Consider the following 25687-nt stretch of genomic DNA (forward strand, 5'->3'; position numbering starts at 1 on the left):
ACCAGTAGTCCCCACCTCCTATTTCTAAGGAATACAGTTATAAAAGTACCTTTCATTCCTCTGAATCCAATCTTCCATAGCTGCAGGAAAGAAGAGTTCATGCAGCATTGGGCTGCTTTACAGGGCAGAGGTTGAAACACCAGAAGCAGCTTGGACAAGCATCAGTACCTGAACTAGTACTAACTACGTACTCACACAAGCTGTGCCTACATCCAACCCCAGCACCTACTTCCAGCCTGCTTTATAGTTGCCTGGCTACACTATCCTGCAGGGGAAGACAGCAATGAGAAACGAGCACTAAATAGCATCAGCTTCTGTGGGGTGCTTTATCCCTCTAACTCAGGTGAGGACTCCTGCAGCGCAGGCATGCTACAGTTGGAGGTTGTTGACACAATTGCTAGTGGAATGTATATAAGATTAGTAGGTCCTGTGTTGCACCTGAAAGCTATAAAGCTATGCTTTGTGTACAAAATTTAATTGAAAGGTATACATTTGGAACTCCTGTAAAAATTATACGTGACTCAAAACATACTGTCACAGTTGTAATTTCTGGACTGTGGGCAGTACAGCATTGTTTAAATGAAACACACTCAAATACAGCTTAATTGGGATTTTTCAGTACCTTCCTTCTTTAAAAAGCAAACCAAGCTTTGTAGTAAGTGTCTAGAAGTCCTTTCCCCACCCAGGAACTGCAGTGAAGGCAATGATGCTGCATCATAATTGCAATGAATGGAATCACAGAATTCTTGAGATTGGAAGGGACCACTGGAGGTCATCTAGGGCTTGTCTGAAAACCAGGACATACTTACATAAAAATTTCCCTCTTCTTCCACCAGAGAGTTCCCGAGTCAAGGGCCAAAACATGCAGTGTGAGTATCAAATACAAACAGGAAAAAAAACCCCAACATGTAATAACTGATTTTTTTAACTTCCAAGCAAACCTGCAATATTTTGTAAATTGCTAAATATAATTTTTACATTGTGGAGGCACTAGTACTTGGAAGCAATCTTACTGAGACCTGTGGCAAAAAAAAAGTTTTGCCCCTCTGTAAGTACCAGATCTGCACACTTTCTCACGATTAGGGAGCTATTGCTCATTCAGCATGATTTTCAGTTCCCACAGCACCCACAAGCCAAGCACCAGAAGTACCTGAGTGTACCGTTCTAAATAATGAGATGTGGTGAGTCACAACCAGTACACCATCAGCTTCACCTGCCAGGCAGAGAGTAATTAATCTACTTCTTCCCCATTTTCACCTATCCCATATTCCTCAGCTTCTTGAAGTGGCTCATATTAAAGCAGACAAAAGTTAATTAAATGAAGAATAAAAAGCAAACATTTCTTAGCATTCCCTAGCAGATAGCTAGACTCCTTTCAACAGCAGGAGATCAGATACAGTAGTTAGCTGAAACAGATTTGTCATTCAGGCCATCAATGAGTTTTTCTGTATGTCACCTCCAAGCTGTAACTAATCAAGGTTTATCAGTCTATTCATTATGGCAGCTTATGAGTCATTTACCTGCAGTAATGTCTCACTTCCTATGCTGACACGTACTTTACTGAAATCCCTGGTTGGAGGAGTCATCTTCCCACCTCAAACCTCTCCTCAAACAAAATGTTAAAGGAGCTTTTGAAATAAAAATAATAAAATCATGTGCCACTGAGTAAAATCTAAAACTGCTCCATACTCACTATAAGGTGGAGCCCACGGAAGTGCATTATAACCAGGGTCCAGGTACAAAGTTTGTATTTCACATCCATGTTTAAGTGGAAGTGTTCAAGGCCAGGTTGGATGGGGCTTTGGGCAATGTGGTCCAGTGGAGGGTGTCCCTGCCCATGGCAGGGGGGTTGGAACTAGATGATCTTTGAGGTCCCTTCCAACCCAAACCATTCTATGATTCTATGTTACAGCTAACATTTCTATAAAGTAGTATTTATAACATCCTCGTATCTCATTTCTGTCCAGCCACTGCTCATCTGCTACTTCTTTTTCAAGCTTTAAATCCAGATACAAATTTTTCTACATCCTTTGTCTTTTCAATTGCAAAGGGAAGGTAGTTGCTTATTTTTATTTACAAAAAAAGGGCTATTCCTCATCTGCCCTTTGGAGAGGAGCCAGTGGATAGTTTATGATACTGACTTATAAAAACCATTCCCAAAAGAGTATAAATAAAAGAAAGACACCTACCTCATAACCATTCATTATCTTGACTACAGAGAATTTCTATCAATGGTAATTTCCATTAATGAGCTCAGTACTGTTCCTTAATTAGTTGCACTGGCTGCTCAGATATACAGAATAAATCAGGAAACAGTCATCTCAGAGTGCCTCCTCTACAAATGTTTCTATGTTTACTGATCCAGGGGTGACTAGCCAGTGTTCTCAGAGAAGCATGAAAAAAAGCCCTGTTAGCTGACACATCAAAAAGCTAAAAGGGACAGCTTGATGACCTTGTCAACTTAGTATTTTTAGTCTGACAACATAGATATTTACAAGGAGCTTGTTTATTAACAAGTTTCAGACCATCATAACAAGTATATTAATAAAAATCAGATGTGCTGACACACAAAATACATTATTCGTACAAACAGATTGTGTGTCATTTTACCAGTGCAGAAGGTACAACAGAGATTTGGAGAACTAATGCTTTGTCCTGGGGTATTGGTAACCTTTTTTCCATGACTGTTTTTTCTATTGCTGATCTGCCTTCATACTTCCTGGTGCACTTCACATTCAAGTCTACGAAGAGAGAAAAAAGGAGTCAAATAATGTGTAGCACTAGTCCTGCTACTGCATTTAAATGCTGTAAAAGTTAACTGGGAAAATAATTAAGGTTCTTTTGTGTCTCGAATCAACTCCTCCCCCACCCACCCCAGTTTCTATGCTTGGCAAAAAATTACTGAAGAATGCAATAACAGACCCAAACAATGAAAAAATCAAGTAGAACTATCCCTCACTGTAGCAATAAACTGAAGCAATGCTCTGCCTACAGCAGAACACCCATGAGATTGCGTGAGAGTTTGCTAGAGCCTGGTATCTCTTGAAAGCAGATCAAGAAAAATCACCAACATCTGTTACACTGGTGTAAGAAGTCACTAGGAGCGCACAAGACACTAGTAGTAGCATCCAAGTGTAGGTGCCAGAGTAGCTGTTGCTGCGGAATCTTCTCCAGCAGCCGTGGCTTGGTCCCCCCCCCCGATGCCGGAGGAAAATCAGCCCAGATTCTGAACTTGCTGGGGCAGCTTCTCAGGTTGGGCAATTTGCAATATTTTTCAGATGACAGTTAGCGAGCATTTACTCTCAGGACTTTCCCAAGCCTGGGTGTGGGGGAACACTCCCTTCTGGCACCTCAGCTTTCTGACCCCATCATAAAACAGTAAATAAATATATACACTGACAGAAAAGAAAGAAAGAAGGGGGGCATGGGGCACGGAGGGAGGGAAGGGCTCTTAGCTCTGAAACTTCAGCAGTTCCGGCATGAACTCAAGCAGCCTACCACTCTTCTGACTTTCCTACCGCAGACACATGAAGGACTATCTGAATAGGATTTATCTCCCACCCCCTTGCCATTGTCCGATCTTTCTCCTCCTCTGCTGGGCATACTTGGGAATGGGAAGAAGGATGACGACAAATATTTGATCCATCCATTTTGCACCAGCAGAGGGTTTCCTGAGGAGGGAAAGCAATAGAAAGAAAAACAGGATATTGGGTACAGCATGCTGGCTGCTGAGAGACATCAGGAGATACATGACAGCCTACATCCATTCTTCTTGGGATATAAAGGCACGCACATTAGCTGACAGACAAATACATATCCCACACTCCTGTCTCACCATAGGCTGGAGCTCTGTCCCATCTTCATTGTCCTGGAAAGATCTCATGCTTCTCTGTTTTTGCCCTTCTGTTAACTTGTTGCTCTGACTCACAAAGCTCTACGAGCAAAAACCAGGATGAGATCATTTGGGAATGCAAACCATTGTGTAAATAAAAATACCTGGTAAAAGAAGATAATTAGCCCAGGGCTAAGAAACTGTAGCTGGTTCCTAACTGGATGACACTGAGTGATACCGGAAGGCAGCAGAGGGTGATGAATTACTTGCAGAGGCAGCAATGGTGATGAATGCAACTGAGAAGGATGAATCAAGAATCTCTGTTACATCTCCTGCTACAGGAATGAGGACTCTGGCTGTCTGAAATCCCCCACCCAGCTCTCTGCCCACTGCCGCATATTGTCCTGAGGGCCACAGAGCCTCCCTTCCACCCCCAGATGTTTGTAACCCATCTGTAATACAGACGTCCCAAGTCAAATGCCTCCACGTGTTGGGAAACTCCAAGTCCTTGGCTACATGAGCAAACTTACTCTTGATTGTGCAATGAGGAGGAGTTTGGATATGCTGCCCCCAGTTTTTCCATACAAGGTTACACAGCCTGCCGGGCTTGGAAGACTCCTTACCCCTGTGGGAAATCCTCTCTTCACCCAAGGCCCTAGGGCATGGCTAATTACAAGGAATTAGGACCAGAGTTAAAGAGAAACTACCACAAAGTTTGGAAGTGGAGAAAAGAAAGCCTCTGTTTGTTTCATGAAGGAGAATTGGCTTGAAAAGTATTTTAGCATTTGGCAAAACAGAAGGAGAACAGAGGTCAAGGCTTCAGAGTTTTCCATTCAGTAACATATTCCTATTCAGGACGTGTGCTTAAGTACTGTTCTGAATCAAAGCCAAAGAACATCTATCTGCTTTCTTCTGTACAAAGGGTTAAGTCTATCTTTAGGCTGCCTTTTTGTTGTTTTTTTTGTTTTCAACAAAATTCTATGACCATTACAGGGAATCTAACAGCAGCATTAAAAAAAAAACACAAAACCACAAAACAGTTCTTCCGACACTGTCCTGAAGAAATTAATCCAGAAGATTCATATCATATGAGCTATTCTGGCTGCTGAGTTTGTTTTTCATAAATCACTAAGAATTTCTTTGTCGCATGGTTTATGAAGGAAAAGACAGAACTTGCAAAAATAGCATGAAAGGAAAAACACCTGCATCTTCAGATATAGCCATTAAATAAAGCTCTCCAACACTATTAGCTATGTAACAATTCTCCATGGAAACGCTTGTAATACAATACAATAATTGTGAGGGTAAAGACACAGAACAATCAGTCCAGAGGCAGAAGAATTTTGTAATCAAGAGACAGAAGACAGTATTTTGGCATAATCTGTATAGGTATGAAGCAGAGCAACTCAAGTTTGCATGAAGTTTGTTCAGAACTACAGCATCCATAGGATGTGGATGGATACCTGATCTGCTGCTGGCAACAAGAAGCTCCTTGGTTACTTTTGCTCATCACTGTATAGTAAGTCACAACAAATATAAACATCTCATCTTGGGGCACCCCATGGATTGGTCTCCACAGCTAGCTCATCTATTGCTATTTTTTAATTACCAACAATATATTGAACATATATCTAATTAAAGGCCTAAAAACTCAGCCATTACTTACAAATTATGATCTAACAGGCAGCAGATCATAGCTAGCACACAGGAGTCAGAAAGAGCTATTTACTTGAGTTTATAAATTCACATATGATTTGTATCCCTGAGCCCATCCTGTTCTAAGGTGTTGGAATGGAAATAGCATGGGTTGTGTGTTCAAATTACCAGGTCTTGGGGAAAGAAAAAGTCCCCAAAAGCTTATAATGGCTCAAACATCTTTGCCATTATCACAGTGGTTTACCAGCAGTTCCTGATCCACAAAGTATGGCTTCTCTGCAGATCCATCATTTGTTTCCATATCAATAGCAAAGCAAAGGAACATGGCATCCACTGTCACTTCAAACACAGACAGAAAGCTGTGGGATATCAGGTAGGCAAAAAATCCAACCAGCAACAGAGGAACTACCCAAGCTTGCAACTCCCGATGGTAGTTAAATGCCATCAATCCTCCAAAAACAGTAAAACATACAACAAACACCTGTAAAGGGCAGTGAGAGAGAAATGCAGCCTCATTAATCATGTAAAGATGTTGTTTTAAAAAAAACAAAATCCCCAAAACCCTAACGCAAATACATTACAGCCAATATTTTAACAGCACATCTCCTGTGGCAGACAGCTATGCATCACACAGTTGTCACACTTTGTGTTCAATTCAGTGCGTAAATTCTGTAGGGCAGAGGCAATCTTTTACTATGTATTTACCAAAGACTCATTGCAATGGCAACAGTAAGAGTGGTGCCAAGGACACTACTGTAATACAACTAAATAACTCTGTAAAGACTATGAAAAGGATTAAATTCCTCAAACATTTTCTTCTTTCCTGAACTCATTTTACAGCATTAACATTGAGTTTAACGTACATAAACCTTATGTACTTTAGGTGTAAGAAAAGAGAATGAAATCCTGACTTTTCACTTCGTTCTTACAGAAGAGTACTTTTCTTACTCTTACCTTTCCTAGAAATAGTATAAAATCTCCAAAACAGCTAATGGATGCAAGTTTAGCAGAATTCTTTGCCAAAATAAAGACAGCATCCTTTGCTGATGTACAAAAATTTGTCCCATGTATGGCTGTAGTTGTGTATGCATGCTGAAATGAGAGAAGATAATGCAGTGAGAGGGGAAAGACTCTTGAAATCTAGATTTTACTTCAGCAAAATGCAAAGCCTTAAAACTCTATTTGGAAATACTGACTTCATGAATGTAAAGTTATTTTGCATAATATGGCAATTTTATTTTAAGTGACTATAATAACTAGGCTTCTAACTTCAAATAGTTTTTCTACATAATTTCCACCATTAGCAAATGTTAGAATAATGACTAAATAAATTTCTGAATCCATCTTTATCCAATTTATTTTAAAACACCAAAGTTCACTGCCCTAATTTTTGTTAATGAATACTACACAATTACCACAAAACACTTACTTACCTGGAGTCACACTATCCAAACTTACTTGCTTATTTTCTATGAATCTGTCTCCAAGACTGCTGGCAAACTATGTGAAACAATCAAGTTATGTAGTTATCAAGTCATTTAAAAGTTGACAAAAAGCTTTTATACACAGTCCTTTCAAACTATTCGTGTGCTACTGAAATTCAAACTTATGGCTATAGCCATAAAATAAACCTTTTCATGAAAGATGAAACCAATTGTGAAAATGACTGGAAAAGAACAGCTAAAGGATCCTGAACTCGCCCAGTGATATATCACAAAAAGAACCCCCAAAAGGCCACAGAATTTCAACAGGCAGTAGGGGCACTCACAGTTTTTTGATGTATTGAGAATTTTAAAAGATTTCTTTTTGTGGAAACTTGCCAAGACAGGTGGGGAGGACAGAATATTTACCTTCATAGATTGGATTATTTTAGCACTTGTGCATAATTTGACATACATGTCCCATTTATGGAACTCCTCAACAAGGTTTTGAAACTGTGTCCAAAATATCAGCTAAGAAAACCAACCCTCAAGATACCCGAAATATATGCTGACCTTTACCAGCAAGTAACTCTTAAGAGTAGTTTCCCTTTACTCTAAATATTAGAAGGTGGATTATGCCACAAAACATTAAGCACATCTGGTACGGTCAGTAAGAACCACAGTGTGCAAGGGATTACTGTTCTGAAGGAATTTACACACCCCAACATGTATTTGGCACTTAAGATTACCTTCTGCTTCACTTGGAAGTGAAAAAAACCCCCCAAAACCAAACCATAACTGGTTTGCTGAAAATGAATTATACTGGCCTACTGCAAAACATTTCCTGTTCAAAAATCTGTTTTTTCTTACTTACAAGTAAGATGTCAGATATCTGAAGGCACAGAAAATTTATTTCTGCAAGTCCAGTTTTACCCCATAGCAATTTCTGTAACAGACTGTAGTGCAGCAAAGCTATATTGACATCATCTTAAAATATTACACAGAAAGAAAGAAATTAAATGCAAAGATCCTTTGTCTCTTTATTGTGGATATTATTTATTTTATATATGACAAAGGATTTTTTTTTTCTCTGATAGCAAAAAACCCACTGACAACCTGTAAATATTGTACTTACATAGTAGCAAATGCTTCCCTAGATGGAAAAAGTATAAACAAAGACCATGGATTTATTGCCTACTCTAAGAAAAATCAAAGGCTCCACTGAACTCTACAGAAACGCATACAGTATCTGCATAAAAATCTGTTTAAACAAGCAAGTTCACTTCATTCCTAAATAGGAAAAAATGCGTTCTGTGCTAACTTTCCTTTAAACTGACTCTGTTCCTTTCCCTGGGGAGCACTGTAACAGGATCGGCAGATAGGTGTACCCTTCGGCTCGGTCAGGCATTGACCACAATACCTTTGCCTTCTCGGTTGCCTACACCTCTGAAACAGAAGCACCCTTGTCCCACCTGCCTCACAACCTGACAGCTTTGTAAGCAGCCTGCCACCATCCCGTGCAAGGAAACCTGATGGCCTGCAAGCTCGCCTGCAGTAGTATCAGCCCAGGACATGGCAGCAGGAAACCTGGCAGTTTGGTAAGGCCAGTGCCAGCCTTGCTGGGCTACCATTTCCCCAGGACACAGGCATGGGGTAGACGGCCTCAAGTTGAGCCTCCTCTCTGTCTTCCATCTGTAGCTGGCGCTGCATATTTCAAACATGGATAGACCTATCTTTATAACATGCTGTAAGCTAAGTCTGTTTCATCATTCCCATTAACAGGCAGGAAATTGAGACACAAAGTGGAAAAGGGTTTCCTAAGTTTGTTTCTGTCCCTTAAGAACTAAATTCACAGAGCAGATCCTGATCTGATGAGGTCAGTATAAATTTGCCAATAAATTAAACAGAGATTCCGTATTCATTATAAATAGCAAAAAACGTCCTGTTTTAAAAATTAAAAAGAATGTTGAAAATGCACGTGCACTTGTACAAACACTGTTTCCAAACTTAAAATAAATAACCATCTGTTTGCACTCTTGAATTAGCCGCTTTGGTATCCAAGGAATGTGCAATGAAAAGAATTTCTGATACTTATTAACTAGAACAGTTATCTTTGAAAGACTGAAAATAATGCTGGAGACTGAATACTACCTGCGTAGGGATTTGTCATGGTACGAACCAGTTGATAAAAAATGGCATTTATAACAATTACAACTTCAACAAATCATCTAAGTATCAACTACTCTTAACATCCAAGCAAGAAAGGCAGCCTGGTAATAATCCAACATTACAGAAGGACTAAGAGAGACACAGAAACAAATGAACTGCTTAAGGCTACAAAACTAGTCGTTGACGTAGATGAAGCAAGCATGTTACTAGTTCAAGCTGAAGATTTAGCCAAGTGATCTCTACCTTTCAGCAAAAAATACATTTCTGAGGGGAAAAAACCCAACCCAACCCAACCCAAAACAAAAAACCCCCCAACCATTTGAAGGGTTTCTTGTTCAGCCTCGACTGTGGCTCCGTACACTTTCCTCACAATTCTCAAGCTTCCCATACACACCCCGTATCCTGATCCCATCCAGCCACATAGAAATCTACATGTTCTCACTAACAAAATACATGTCTAACATTTAAGCATATGTATGTTTCCATGAAACTCAAGAGTTGCACAGAAACGAGCTCAAATGATTTCTCATCCTTACCACCAAAGAACACCTAACGCACAGAATCTATTACCAATATTTGCAAATCAACTTGGACTTTGGACTAAGAAGCTTAGATATCCCATTAATTTTCCAGTTGTAGGGTATGTGGAACAACTCAATCCCTTTCAAAGAAAAGACAGTTGTGAAGACTAAGATGGTAGACCACGGTCAGTTAAGACCCTGCTATCATTTAGAAACAGGTTATTTAAATGTGTTTTTCTACAGAATGTATTCTATTCCCATGCACAAAAGCCTTAGCGGACTTGGAAATGTTTGCAAGAAAGGCAGCAGGAATGATCCAAAAGGTATAGAATGTTTTCTGTCTGAGGACCAACTGAGTACACCAGGCTCTTCTGTCTGGAAAAGAGATGACTGAAGGATAATGCGGTAAGAGGCCTACAAAATCACGAGAAATGTGGAGAGGGTAGGTAGGGTTTGATGGCTCACTATTTCTTCCAGAAGACAGACTAGGGAGGGGGAGGACCATATGAAGTAGTAGGATCCAAAGAAAACAGATGGTATTTCTCCTCCTCCCCCTCTACTCTGCTCTTGTGAGTACTCCAACCTGGAGTACTGCGTCCAGCTCTGGGGTCCCCAGTACAAGGAAGACATGGAGCTGTTGGAGCGAGTCCAGAGGAGGGCCACAGGGATGATCAGAGGGCTGGAGCACCTCTCCTGTGAGGACAGGCTGAGAGAGTTGGGGTGGTTTAGCCTGGAGAAGAGAAGGCTCCAAGGAGACCTTAGAGCAGCCTTCCAGTACCTAAAGGGGCCTACAGGAAAGCTGGAGAGGGACTGTTTACAAGGGCATGGAGTGACTGGACAAGGGGGAATGGCCTGAAGCTGAAGGAAGATAGATTTAGATTAGATCTAAGGAAGAAAATTTTTTATTGTGAGGGAACAGGTTGCCCAGAGAAGCTGTGGATGCCCCCTCCCTGGAAGTGTTCAAGGCCAAGTTGGATGGGGGTTTGGGCAACCTGGTCCAGCGGAGGGTGTCCCTGCCCATGGCAGGGGGGTTGGAACTAGGTGATCTTTAAGGTCCCTTCCAACCTGAACCATGCTATGATTCTTCTCACTGTAAGTCTGTAAGCTGTAAACTGCTGGACAAAGGATGCTCTAGCTGCTAAAAGTTCACATGAGCTCAAGAGACTGAAAAGTTCAGGGAAAAGCAATCCACTGAGAGTTATTAAACACGCAGAAAACATACTCAGTTCAAGAAGCCCCTAGTCTGAAAATAGATTCAGAAACAGTACGGGGACTGGGAAATACACACTTGTTCTACCTTAGCGTTCACTCACAGCCACTGCTGAAGATGGTATACTTGAGCTAGATGGAGACTCAGTCTGGCCCAATGTAGCTATTATGTTTTTTATCTTTGCTTAAAGAATTGATGTTTTACAGTGGTAGTCTCTGCTATGGTGACAAGCAAGTAATAATGGCATTGACAGCATACCATTGATCAGAATGTGTGGGAGATAGTGGGTCAGGAACAATCTTTACCCTTGCACCAGCAAGTTGGTACGGTATCACCAGGTTTGCGAACACAAGCCTCCTCTGGCTTGGAGCCTGGGAACTAGACACCAGTTTCTCAGTGTCAGCATGAATAAATAAGGAAAGTGAATGTTTACATATTTCCAAATACCACAGTATGCAAAAAAAACTATTTAAAGAATACATCCTTCTGTGCCTCACAACACAGAATGTCAAGGGTCTTGGAAAAATTGACCTGCTAGTTTCATGAGAAAGGCACTGTGGCTCAGGTCCAGGCCATAAGTTCCCCAATTGTTGAGAATAATTGCTACTTTGTGTAACAGCTGAATTCAGTCCTCCATTCTAGGACTTGCTTTAATAAAATGAGCTTGCGGAAGAGAAGATTGCCATAGCAACAGAATCTTCTTAAAAAAGAAGCAGGAGACATGCTGGTCTCACATCCCACTTCAGCTTTTTCTGCTCTGCTGGTATTTTCAGCCTGATCTGATCTTGTTGCTGCCAGCTCTCTTGGGGGCTGCCCTGATTAGCTACACATAGTGCAACACTGTGCAGCTCAGGCTGGACTTTTAAGTGTCTTAGCTTGCAAGTGTCACAGCTGCCAGTGGAATCCCCTCAGGAAACAAAATCCAGTGGTAGCAAGAGGCAATGACATTTCTGTGGCTGCTGTACAGCAGTTAGTGACCCAGTCAGAAAGCTGTACTGTGTCTCTTGGATAGCGGTGGGAAATTAGAGCAACATGGGCCTGTGAGGCCCCACTGAAGAGATGAGGACATGCAAGACTGGAAGGGGCTTTCAGTCACTCCAGTCTGTGGCTATTTCAGATTACACTATACGATTTCTTCTATCAAGTGGAAAGCTCCCTCTTTAAACTACTTAGGGCTTTTCCCTCTCCCAGCCGTTACATTTGGTGCTATTCCAGACCGCCGTCTCTCTGGTCCTTAGGAACCGTCTTCCAACTTCCAGATAACGTTTATTCACGAACAGTTTACATCTACTCATTCTTCTGCTGATCTTGTCTTGGCTCGTATCCCTCCCCGCTGTTTCTCTTCCTGATACACTCATAGATGGCTAACAGGCTTGCTCTTACCTTTCATTTCTCAAAGTAGACACCAGGATATTCCAGTCCCCTCTTGTGAGATAAGTCTGATCACCTAACCAGCAACCTGTACAATGGCATTTGTCCCCCTTCTTTCTGGTGCAAGTATTTAATCTCATACCTTCCAGAAGTGAATCTGTCCTTTCTGCAGCCTTGTCAACTAAAGGCTATTGTCCTGTGGTTGACAAACACATGGAGAATATTCTCCTCCCCCACTTCTAACCAATAAGCACACAGCTAATACAGAAACAGTTATTTTTGATCCTTAGGCTAATTACCTGTAAGAAACCCTTCAGTAGCCTCCTGAATTTTCCCAAGCTGCCCAAGAAGCACAACTTTCCTTATTTCCATTCCACCTTATATTTGCAGACTGGACTTACTGGAGAAAATCTTCTCCTTCAACTTTCCTTGCTTCCTATGTTGTGTGTTGTCTGCTCCCTCCATGGCTGTCATCCAGTAGGTAGGACCAACACAACTTTCTCCTGGGAGGGCAACTGGGTGTCCTTTCCTGCAGCATCTCACTGTTGGGCTCCATATCAATCACAGGGGTTGGACCACAAGGATCCTGCTTTAAGTACCCATTACATTGTGATTTCATCATTACTGGAGTTGCTTACAGTGGCTTCTGCAGTTAATATGACAATGTTCTCATTTGATAGTTCTGAAATAAAACCAACTGAACATTTCCAGAGAGCTGCGCATAAATTGCTCTGCTTAAAAGCACTGAATTATTGGTCACTTGCTTCATTGCCTTTTATTTTCTTCCTCTTTTTTTTTTCAGGGGATGGGGGGATGGGGTGGTGGGGGTGGATAGGGAAGAGGAGAAAGGTATCAAAGCAAGAATTAGTCAGTCTTGTTCACCTCTATCCCCTACATGGTTCACCCAACAGAGCAAGTAAAGACCTAAGGAATTTCATTTCCTGTTAGTGCATACATAAAGCCTCTAGAAGGAAAACATATTTAAAATACAATTTCATGGAAGATGAACGTTTTAGTCAACTGTATTTTCAAGACGACTGAAAATTTAACCTAACATCTAGAAGCAATTTTGCCAGTAAGATTAGAATGCAGTATTTTTTTAGGGAGGAAAAAGAAGTACTTGATGGGGTGAGGCACAATGTGCTTGGCAGTGCAGAGGAGAACTGTACTTACATTAGCATGCACAAATTTTATCTAGGTCACTTCACAAGGCATTTAACTGCAAGCTCCTGATAGGCTTCCATCCAAAGCTTAAGAGACAACCAACTGCCATGGATATACAACCATTAGACAGACTTGCTTCTATTTTTTTACAGTAGACAGTTGCTGGCTTTCAGTATCAGTGAAGGGTCTCAGTACTAGCAAATGCAGGCTAACACACTGCTGACTTCAGTAAGGCTACCACAGGGTCCAGAAGGCTACACTGCACGTAACTGTGCTGATGAAAATACAGAAACCACATACTGCTCAGCAACTTCTTCAGAAATCCATGTGCTGCGCTTTGGAGCGGTTGCTTGCCAACTGGCTGCAAATGAACCCAAAGCAGACACAGAAAAGCAAAACTATCCTGAAACAGATATATTGTTTAAAAAAAAAAAAGTCACTGCAACAAGGCTGTAAAGGAAAGAAAAAGCAAGTGCTTTGATGTATCAGAAGTTATGACTACCACTACAATTTAAGAAAGCAGTAGACAGACAGACCTTGTAGCTCCCAAACCACATTAAAAACCCTACTATATTCTTTTTACGGAAGAGAAATTTCGATCTCCCAGATTTTACTTGAGATGATTGGATATGTTTATCTGGAACATACTGAAGCCATCAGAGCCAGCAGATGAAAAATCTGTGGTAATTCTGACAAGTGTTGGCAAACAGAACTGTCAAGTGAGGATAATGACTTTATATTCACAAAGCACTTTTCATCCAGATAGAACCCAGAGTGCTTTACAATTGTTACTAATGGATTATACACACACATGAATCACTTTGCCCATGACTGAAATGGAACAGCTTAAGGAGTGAACTGTTTAACAGCACATAGCAACACTACACCACAGTTTAGCACAGGATCCAGTTGCAAATCCAAGAGAAATTTAGGAAGGCAGAACGTAATTATCCACATTGCAATCTGCACAGGATGCTGGGTTTACGTTACCCCTCCTCCAACAACCACCACTGGAAATATGGCAACTGTCAACATCTAGGACAGAACTGTGTCACAATGGGAAGATGACAGGGTACCTTTCTGGCCCCATATCAGTTACATTCGAGGAGAGCTGAACAAAACTTAGCTGAGCCTGCAGAGAATGAGTCACTTCAGGGATGCATGCAACTATCAAAGTCAGCATTAAATCCCACCTGAAAGATGGCACCTCAGCCCAAAAAGTACTTTTTGGTAATGTAACAGAGCACTTGGTTGATACTGCACAGAAAGAAAGAAGCTGACACGCTATCACCAGTGTTACTTCCTCCAGCACCTGTTTCTCATCTGCAAGTTCCCCAGAGGAAAAACAAGGGGCTCTGTTTAATCCTGATTAAACTTGTGAATGAAGGAGCAGAAAGAATTTAAATCTTCTAAGCAATAAAACATCAGGTTAAAGAAAATAGTGCAAAAGTGATGGGGAAGGTTTTTTTGGGGGGTTTTTTAGAGTTTCAGGTAATTATATGCTTATTACTATAGTGAAAGTAATACTAGAATACAAGCAAAAATATAGTAAGGAATGTTAACGCACACAATGAGATTTGGACCAACTTTTGTAACAGCTGTCCACATTTCAGTAATTTCAACTCACACAAAAATTAAAATCTGAACTAAAAAATACTTTCAAAATGTTAGAAACATAGGTACAAGCAATTTTTTAACCCCTCCCAAGTCCTACTCTCAAGTCCATGTTCAACACCTATGTGAAATGTCAAGGCTGCACCCAGCAGCTTTCACTAATCTTAGTAAGAGCTCTTAAGAGTTCAGTACTTCTGTTAATCAAGCCATATGTTAAGCTGCTTTAAACTGCAAGGCTTGCCTTTTGGTTTTGTTTTGTTTTTTACATTTGGCCACAGATTTTACAAAATCGAAGGTGAAGATTTTCAGTCTTAGTCAAAATTTATTTTTTTATGAAATAGGCTTGAATGCATTCTTTATATGAAAAAAATAAAACCTAATTAGATATACTAATTACTCTGTGGAACGTAATATCTGACACCAATGTTATCCCTTCATCCAGATAAAATTTCTATTAAAATCTTAAAGCATGTTCTTGCTTTTTCTTCTCTAACCCTTGCCCAAATTGCCCTGGATTTGGAGCACGTGGAACACCATGATCTTTGCCAAAAATATGATCAAACAATTATCTAACACCAAACACAGTATTATGATCATTAGGTTAAAAACCACAACTCTCATAAAACCAGGAATTTGCCTACAATAGATTAGGAAACAGGAAATCTTTTAAGGCAACAAGAGCTACAATATAGCCTCCTGAAACAAAAGGAAGAACATTACAGTAATGAATTCTTTGTAACAAACACATAGGATACAACAGCTGGAGAAAGTAAACACTAACATGCTGGATGTATCTTTGAACGACAGGAAGCCAAGGGGAAAGGGTGACTACAAATGGAAAGCCTGGAGTCAAAATGAACTCGGAGATTCCTCACCAAGTCAGTGACCATAAGATCTACCTAAAAAATGTAAGTCTGGAAAATTCATTGTCTAGAACCAGAGATTTCACTGCACAAGTATTTAATCTAGGCTGAACTAAGTGAAAAACTTTCTCTTCATAGCGGTCCAAGATTAAGCTTAATTTATGCACCTACTTTAGAGGAGAAGTCAGACCCTATATCAGAATTGTCTTGTTTACTTCACTACTACCCTCAGCAACAAGAACAAAGAACGCAACAGTCAGAGAGTTAGGAATCAGCATGAACATCTGATTCCCTTTCACATTAAGAATACCAGGGTCACCAGAGATAACAAAAGGGTACTGACAAAGAAAAAATTATTTACAACGATGTATATAGAGCTGGAAAACTTTTGGAAAAAAGCATCAGGAAGGAAAAAATAGGAGTAAAGTATCTGAAAAACTGCTGTATGTCAGAAATCATCCATTTCCAATAAAAACACTTTTGAAACAAAACTGCTAACAAAACAAAGATGTCTTTCAAAGAAAGAGAGTATTAGATCATCTGGCTTTTTCATCATAGATCATATTCCCAGATATATTGATAATGGAAATCAGCCAGAAGTTCAAGTTTCTTTATTTAGGACTTTCAGGTGGAAAATGACACATCTCCAGGTGGGTTTCTTCTTCATTGCTTCCTTCCACCTCGACCCTCTCTGTATTTCAGTAGACTGTCTGGCACAAATCAACAAAATGTTAATTCTTCTTACCTACAGAAATAGCAAGCGGCCCTCTGAAAGGGCTATCTCAAGCTGTATTAACAGGTTTTCTAAAACCTTGCACCTTGCATGTTTGTCAATTCCATTTCTTTGCAACAAGTTCCATCTGCACTTGAAGACTTTTTTGTTTAGTTGAGGTGGCCAGCAGGAAACTTTGGCCTGAATGCACTGGATGTTGCTTTAGTTGTGCTACATGGAGCTAGCATACACACACGGTTTCTAGACTAGGTATGCAGATGGTTGAGTGACAGAGAGATGATAGAGTGTACCTGGTTAAAGTATCTTAAGCAAATTTCCTGGCACCAAACCCAGCAGAAACAGCACTTGAACAGGCACTTTGCACATGCACTCTCCTGCAATAAAATTAGATGTTTGGTTACTGGACACAGAACTAGACTCAAACAAAACTGCATTTTAGAAAAACTTGCTTTACAGGTGACTGACTCTTCTAATAAAGCAATCACTTAGCAGATATTTCCTTTACGATTACAGGAACTGTTTTTAATTCAGACCCTTCAGTATTAATGACTGATGAGCAGAGAATATTTTTTTTCTTCCTGTGGATGGAAGATTCGTCTCTGGGAAAAAAAGTAAGTGCTGCAAGCAGCTTTGTGAGCTAACAGCTGCTTGGATAACAAAACAGGCAGGCAAGTCAGTAACCCTTACAGCACTTTGCAGCGATCAGGGAGTACACTGACAGATTTTTAACTTTTTTATTTATCAAAACCCCTTTACAACTCTGAAATGATTGGTACTCTAATGATCAAAAATAAAAGAATGGGCAGAAGCACCTATATGCACATCTGTGTGTACTGACTCAGAGCATACATTCATTTTTCAGGACAGGAGGAGAAAGCGTGTATTAGAACAGACCATTCATAGACCATTGATCTATATTAATTTCATACTAAAAACAGAGCAGAAAGGCTCAGCGTTTGTTCCACCACCCCCATCACATCATGAGCTCAGAACTGTTCATCATATAAAGATTTTACCAAGCAAGACAAGAAAAAGACATCTTGGTAGCCATGGTATTCTTCCAAATGTAACTGTCTGTTTTTCTCAGCAAAAGGAAATTCAGTTCAGTGATACTTGAGTCTTTTTAACCTTCTTTTTCCAGAGGTCAGAATGTTTGCGTTTTGTTTTGGAAAGCAGAGATCATCTAGTCACTGGATGAAAACCTCAGGTCCCCACAACTACCATTGTTCATGCAGAAACCATGAACCTCCCAACTTTTTTCCAAAGAAATTCTTGAAAATATGCCAGGAATAATTCCTTTAAGATGGTGACTGTACATGCAAACTCCTGACAGCAGAGAAATACTTTAATCTTGCCATGTATTGCTGGAGAGATGATTTTACTAAAACTGTATTAATCTCAGTAAGTACTGTTTAGTAAAAACATAGAGCAAGGGACTTCAACTGCAATCTCCTCTCTGATTCTGCTTGAAGACTGCTGTGTAGAAAACGTCTGTGAATTTACCTGCAAGCTCACAGACCCCTAACTTTTCCTCCTGTCCACAGAAAACAGCAAAGGTAGCAAAGTCTGGGCAAGCTCCACAAGAAGGCAGCATCACTTCTCCATCCTTTACTACCACTACTCCGGCCCTCTGTGGAAAGAGCCTCAAAGGAAAGGGGCCGCAGTCTGTCCTTTCTCCCACTGCAAGGAGCAAGGTTACTTTATGGAGCATCCTTCTGTGGACTGGGGACATGAGCTGGCCTGAGCACTTTATAGCCTCTTTGGCAGGAGTTACAGCTACAGCTCATGTCACATCCTCAGCTGAATCCTTGGCAACTGGACCAAAAGGAGCTTGTGGCACACTGCTATAGACACAAATAATCTTTCTTTGCTAGTTAAATCTTCTACAGCTATTCAGATTACAAAACCACATACCCAACAAGTCCACTGATTCTGCTTCCTCTAGAGGTAGAAAATACTCTACCTTCTGTCTAGCATAACTCATCCCACCTACCATCTCTAAACAAAGTTCTTAGCTGACCCAACTCACCAGGTTTTATAACCAAGGCTTTGATAAGAAAGTGATATAAACCCAGACACTTACACGTCCTTCAAATATCTTATTACAAGGGGCTTTTATTTAAGCATTCACAAACTGTACCCCCCCTCCCCATGCCTCATAGGTACCAGGGATGGTCAATGTAAATACCCTGTCGTAACTATATATAACATGCTTCAAGGCCAAGGTTAACTCTAGAGGAAAAAATCTACATTTAAAAACTTTGCCTAAATCTTCCTCTAAAATCAGAGCTGTGCAGTCATGACAGCCCTGCCTGCTTGCCAAAGTGCCAGAACTAACTGCAATGGTATGTTTCCAGCAGATGATGAGAGATGCGGAGATGCATAAAAGATAGAATGAAGGCAAGCAACAATCAAACCAGCCCAGCTATATTTTTTATATATCTTAAAAGATGTGGTTTGGATCCTACTCAAATCTCTGGAATAGTTCTTATTTAATACATTCTTTCTATAAACTCACATTAAAAGACAGATGAAATCTTTTCTAGAAGATATTTTATATGCAACAATAATGTTCTTACATTTGCTTTTTTAAAATTTATGATGCAAAATTTTAAATAGAGCATTCTGCCGATTTTTTCCTTTATCCTTCATAAAAACCTTTATATATAAACACTAAATAAAGGTGGGGTTTAATGTTGATGTTTTCTGCTTTTAAAAATATCTGAGTTGAGAGAAAAAAAGGAAGCACTGATATCCAAGTTGAGAGGGGGAAAAAAAAAAAGACTTCTTAATGAAGAAAACAGGATAAAATATAAAACCCACATCATATCATCCATTTTTAAGCAAGAAGTATATTATCCACTTTTTTTTTTTTTCATGAATCTCACCTTTTAACTACTATTTTTATAGTGTTACAGAAGCACATACCTACCTTTTGTTTTAGGACATTATAAAGGTACAAGAGAACCATCCTTGGTATTCTCAGTATTGTGATTAGAAAAGAGCCTTTTACAGCAGTTCCTAGATGATAGCAAAAAAGAACCGATATGGAAGACAGGACTGGGTGAGGTGGAGGGCTACTTTTATTTCTAGAAAGAAAAACAAACAATTTAAAAATGTTTCATAAACTTATTTAGGCAGATATACATTGTATCTTCAGTGTTTGGAAATTTAAAAGATTAAGCTGCTAGCTCCTTTCCCACTTGAACAACTCCAGTTTTCCTACCAACTTCATCTGAATGTTCACCTTAGTTCAAAGGAAAGTTTATAACTTTTATTGGATTAGTTTAATTCTTAAGCAATGACTGTTTTGATGTATTCAGTAATGGAAAAATATCTAGAAAAACCTACAATGGAAAATACCAGAAATGAACAACATCTGAGAATATTTCCTTGAACACCTTCCTCCAGTTTCTGTCACTTCTCTTATTCTCCACAATCTTTTATTTGACTGTTGTTTCTCCAACATTTTAGTCTGAAGGAATGAATCCTCTATTTCTGCTTTAGTGGTAAAATTAAAACTAGAAAAAAATATCACAAGCTCTCACATGTAAAATTGAGATCTACTATCTACTTTTATTGTTGCAATTTGGTTGAATTTTGTTTTAAATTTTGTTCAGTTAATGAATACTTTTTTTTTCTTCACTGAACAGGATTTGTTTTAAAATGAAATACACAAATAAGGAGTATCATAATATATGTTTAGAATTATAATTTGGCCTAAACCCCCTGTAATTCTACTGCACACTAACCTGTATTGTTTTGGAGAAATAATGTGTTTCCCAAAATTGAAAAGCAAAGACAAAAAATTGGCCTAAATACAAGTTTTATTTTCTTGGTTCTTTTATAAAGGTTAGCTTAATGTCACTCATTTACAGAGTAGTATGACACAGCTCTCAAGAATTCATATAGAAACCAGGAAATACACTTAAAGCCACTCCCCCAACCCTCTTCAAATGCTGTAAAAAAACCCAAACACTTAGATTAACACTATAAATACCTTAAAAACATGTTTCAGAGAATTAAAAAAAATCCACTGATCAATAGTCATAAATAGTCCTTCTATAAAGCAGCTCTTAGCCAATTGGCCCAATACTGAAAAATCTACTCAGGCAACAGAACCAGCAGCAGTTTGACTAAGTAGTTAAGTAAAGATCAGACCTTATAACACAAATAACCTGTTTTCATAAGTGATTCCTTCCTTTTATCTTGAAAAATTAATAGTTTGCACAAGAAACTAAAAAATAAAAAGGCAGTGGTAGGAGAGTGACTGGTTGGGGCTAAAAGGTCTACAAATATATTTTTATTAAATCCTCACTTTAGCAAGGATTGAAATCACACACACTATATCAAGACAGATATCACAGTTCTGCAAGAATCCTGAAAGTATCATTGTGGTTCATTCAAAACACTAAATACTTTGCAGCTGAGAAGTTTTATTTAAATATGTGAATATACCACATTATTTTAAATAGGAAATTCCAGCAAAGCAGTTGTTGCATTTATTATTTTTGGTCTTACAACTAGGGAACCAGCTTGGGGGATAGTGGAATTTTATACTGAATAAGGCAGGTTGTTTTTTTTAAGTCATCAGGTTTCTGTGCTAGAAACACATACACCACAATATAGATGAGTTATTCTATCCGTATAGTACCATTGTTTCCTTTTCCCTCGTACACTACCTTACATGTAACAGTCTCAGTCAGATCTCAGAATATAAAAGATTAAGTTTCTGCAAGTTAAATGTTAACCAAGGGTGAGAAATACAGAAAGCACAAAGTTTACTCTTGTGTTAATAATTTACTTGCTACTTAAGAGAAAAATGAAGAAGGGTTTTGACATTTTTAACAGCACTGATTAACGAGCAGGAATGTCAAAATTTGAAGTTTAGTTTAGATAAATTTCTACACATTTGGATGCTTTTCCACACCTTCTTTTCCTAGCAAAGGAATTCTTACAAGAACAGGGTCTGACAAGGTTTCTTGCTATGCTTCCAAACAGATTTGAAAAACAAAGATTTTCCTTGTAATTCTGGCTCAGGGTAGAAAACATAGGAAAATGGCTAGCTAAACACAAGAGGTGATGCTCGTGACTCAACACAAGAGGTGATGCTCGTGACTCTAAACAAGCTGAAGACTGGCTCTATCATCCACCTATGCCCAATTATCCTCAAGGATGAAGTTTCACCTAGCTTTGTACATTATATGGCTGAAATCCTGAAATTACTTTAGCACAAGCATAGTCAGCCATATGCATAAAGTTTTGTAGACAGTTCATGTTGTGCAGTGAGTTCTGTGCAGGTAGACTCCATTGCATGCACACAGGGTATCAGGGAAAAACAGGAATCTGCCTGATAGAACTGGTTACAAGACTGAGTAGGGCCACAGCTTGCTTTTCCCGTTGGTATTTTATGTTACCACGGGATTGTTTGATTTACACAGAACACCACTATTCGAAAATCCTGTGAACCTGTACTCAGTAGCATATCATCTTTTAATAATACTCTTTCTTCAATGTTGCCAATTCTCTTTTCTTGCAAGCTCTGTGACACTTGATATCTTTCTTCACACTAAGTTCCTTGAATCAAAAGATCACACATGCAGCTGAGCTTTTATTTTAAAAACACTTTTTTGTGTTAAGAAAAAAATGTAATCTTGACACACCTAAAAGATGTAGATGGTCCTGCACTTGGGTCATAACAACCCCATGTAACACTACAGGCTTGGGAAAGAGTGGCTGGAAAGCTGCCCAGTGGAAAAGGACCTGTGGGTGTTGGTCAACAGCTGGCTGAGTATGAGCCAGCAGTGTGCCCAGGTGGCCAAGAAGGCCAGTAGCATCCTGGCTTGTGTCAGAAACAGTGTGGCCAGCAGGACTAGGGAAGTGATCATTCCCCTGTACTCACCACTGCTGAGGCTGCACCTCAAATACTGTGTTCAGTTTTGGGCCCCTCACTACTGTTGGTCTCTTCTCCCAAGTAACAAGCGATAGGACAAGAGGACACGGCCTCAAGTTGCACCGGGGAGCTTATTATTGGATATCAGGAAAAAATACTTCACTGCAAGGGCTGTCAAGCATTGGAATGGGCTGCCCAGGGAAGTAGTTGAGTCACCACCTGTGGAGGTATTTAAAAAGACATGTAGATGTGGTGCTTAAGGACATGGTTTAGTGGTTGGACTTGGCAGTGCTAGGTTAACAGTTGGACTTGATGATCTAACAGGTCTTTTCCAACCAAAACAATTTTATGATTTTATGATTCTGTGAAAGAGAAAAAAGGAAAGCATTTCTTCAAAAGCCTGTCCTTCTTTTCAGAGCCCTGCTTACAGTTTTCTTCCATCCTGCCTCAACTGTTTCAAAGACTGCCTAAAAAGAGATTTTATGTAAAATACCTTAGAAGTGTTAAGGAAAGAATCATATATTCCTCAAGTAAATATGAATCTCAGTTTTTAAACAAATACAATAAATTACAATATTTGTAATAAAAGAGACATTATCTGACTAACAGGGAACACACAGACTGTACTTCCCACTGCCTTTTTACCCACTCTCAAAACCACAAGGGACAGGTCTGACTACACACATGCTGATGGCTCTTTTACATGGGTTAGGTCAAGTATGTAAGCAGGGCAAAGGATGCTCATAAATATTGCAGATGTATTTGAAAAGGGAAGAGGAATCCTTTAAAAATTTGGTCCTAGCTCATCTCTCAACGACTTTGGTGTAAATCCATAAACCTGGATTTTTGACTTACTGTGAGATGTATGTATTTCACCTCTCACTGAATCTATTGGAAGTTGTGGTGCTGAACACCTTAGAGCCAGGTGGAAAAACCCAATCCTGCAAATGCTTATATACTTCCTTAATTTCAACTCTGTGCAGTGACATACATGCACTGGAGTTACTGAATAAGTTCAAACATGGACAGGACAGTGATGCCTGTGACATGGGTCAAGTTACCATACCTTCCTTTACATACACTTTCCTTTAATCCCAGAGAGGGGAAAAGTCTCATCTCACTGAAAAGGTAAACACGCACATAACACCTAAGCACACTAAGATGAAAATAAACCCTCATGTATAACAGCGTAGTAACAAAGAAGGTTTTTTAAAAGACAGCCCTTTTCACAAGTAATCATTAAGCAAAAAAGTTCTGTTTATTTTATTAAATTAATAAAATCTTTGATGTATTCATGTTTCATGTGAAATAAAAGGCAGCAAAATCCATTTTCAGTGGTGGTATTACAGGTCAAATATATGTCACCTGCAAAGCTAATTCAGCTAAAATGAGCCCATCTTTCCCATTTGCAACCCCACAGTGGCTGCTGGCCATGCAGCACATTGCTGCGTGTGCTGTGAAAGGAGATTTCCGCAGGGAAAGGCTGTGCCATTTCCTCGGAGCACTTACAAGAAAAGAAGAAAGCCTCTCTGTGAGGTATCATAAACAAACTCTTGTGACATGCCTTTGTGATGCTGCCCCAGGGAATACATTAAAAACATACAGCAGACAAACTCAGAATTGCTGGAACAGCTTGAGATAACCCTTGCCCTTGATGGTGCAACTGCTCTTGCAGCTAACCATCCTCTCCCCATTCCTGCACTGCTCTGTGTCTCTGCAGATCTGTGCTGACAGCCTAAAGGCCAGGAAGAGGGATCACCACCACAGAAAAATCGCATTTCCCCTTCCAAGCACAACTCTCTCAACACAGTACATGTCACCTGGCAAGAAAGGGGAGGGCTCGACAGTAGATGTACAAAATGATTTCAATACAATTGGGTGCAGGAACCTTCTGTACTCTGTGGCCAGTTCCTGCAGCAGTAAAAAATAGCTGGAAAGCGGAAGACCCTGACAGAGCAGTAAATGTCATCACAGCAGTTTCTACAGGTGCTTCCCTGCTCTGTGTGAAGATATGGACAGTGTCTTTGCCTTGGGGATTTAGATGGCGTATCATACCAAAATGCACTGCAGCGCACAACCCAGTAAGTCAGTGAAACTGCTTTTCTTCCCTTTGCTTTCTCAAGCAAGCCAATCTAAATGAACCCTTAGCACCTCGGCATTCAGCTGCTAAAGCTGAATCAATTGCTAAAGCTTGAGGTACATAAATTTGCTTCAAAAAAATGAGTAGCCCATTACCCACCGAACCACAGCTATGCTAGTTACTTGTGGGTAGAGCTTCAATAGGAAAAAGGAGATGACATAAGAAATGCAAGCTCCTCCCGTTTCACGTCCTGTCACGGCATGTAAATTAGTAGCGTGGGACTGTGTCACTCTACAGATCTCAACCTTTTAAAAAGCAACAATTTAGGTTTTACCTGCTGTTCTACTAGCACCAGTTCAGTGGCACGTCTGTTGGCTGCATAGAGAATCCTAGCAGAGACAGGCTCCTGATACACGTTAAACTGCCTTGCCTTGGCTTTTTGGATAGGATGACAAAACATCACTTAAAACAATGGTGGGCACTGGCTTTACCAGGTCTTCTAGCTTTGCTGCTTTGGCTGGAGCAGGAAATCCTTACAGAGTTGCTCCTGCAAGCAGGGCCTGTGCTGCTGTCTCTGCTGGGCAGAGGGGAACAGACCACTTGGAAACCTTTCGGCAGGAGGCCTTTCTATCAGCAACTGAGACATCCAGGGATACATACTAGATACCATCAACAAAAATCTGCTACCTAGGTTTTGGAGAAGCCTCCCTTCCCAGCTGCCTGAGCCCAACAGTCCTGGGCAGCTGCGGCCAGCGCTCCAGGGTCCCCAGTCCCTCTCCTGCCAGGCTCCCCAATTCACTCTCACATCACCTTCCTCAAGGGCTAATTTGCCAACAAATTGAGATTATCATCCTATTCTCTAATACAAAATGAAGAAATGCCTTAAAATATCAGAGATTTTCCACAGATCAGAAAATCTCACCACAGGGCATAGAAGAACAGAGCAATGAGGGTGAGAGAGCTCATAAAATACTTATGAGGAAAAATGTTTTCAGGATACGACTCTCTTTATTGTCAAAAAACTCAACAATGTACTGTGAGATTTGTATCTTCCCCTGCCATGACAAGATAGCACTGCTCCAGTGCATGAAACCAATGTAATTTCATTTTACAATATTGCAAGTCTAAAAAACAGTATAACTCATGAAAAGTAGAGATTC

At 39.9% G+C, this 25687-nt stretch overlaps 1 protein-coding gene across 4 annotated transcripts in view; it reads right to left on the reverse strand.

Annotated features, from left to right (window-relative positions):
• Positions 1–2486: 2486 nt before the first annotated feature.
• The window catches only part of SLC44A3 (solute carrier family 44 member 3), a 43161-nt gene continuing 19960 nt past the window's right edge, over positions 2487–25687 (reverse strand). For 2 of the 4 annotated variants that reach the window (XM_054833155.1, XM_054833157.1), the window contains exons 11-16: positions 19487–19643; positions 16845–16928; positions 6443–6580; positions 5733–5969; positions 3836–3934; positions 2487–2741 (exon numbers count right to left, since the gene is read on the reverse strand). In XM_054833155.1, the coding sequence (XP_054689130.1) occupies positions 2736–2741; positions 3836–3934; positions 5733–5969; positions 6443–6580; positions 16845–16928; positions 19487–19643 (721 nt within the window). In that variant the 3' untranslated portion in view covers positions 2487–2735. The remainder of the gene's footprint in view (positions 2742–3835; positions 3935–5732; positions 5970–6442; positions 6581–16844; positions 16929–19486; positions 19644–25687) is intronic. The other 2 variants (XM_054833156.1, XM_054833158.1) reach the window with 2 other exon arrangements.

This window comes from Grus americana, chromosome 8 (genome assembly GCF_028858705.1).
Source record: "Grus americana isolate bGruAme1 chromosome 8, bGruAme1.mat, whole genome shotgun sequence".
NCBI classification, from domain to species: Eukaryota; Metazoa; Chordata; class Aves; order Gruiformes; family Gruidae; genus Grus; species Grus americana.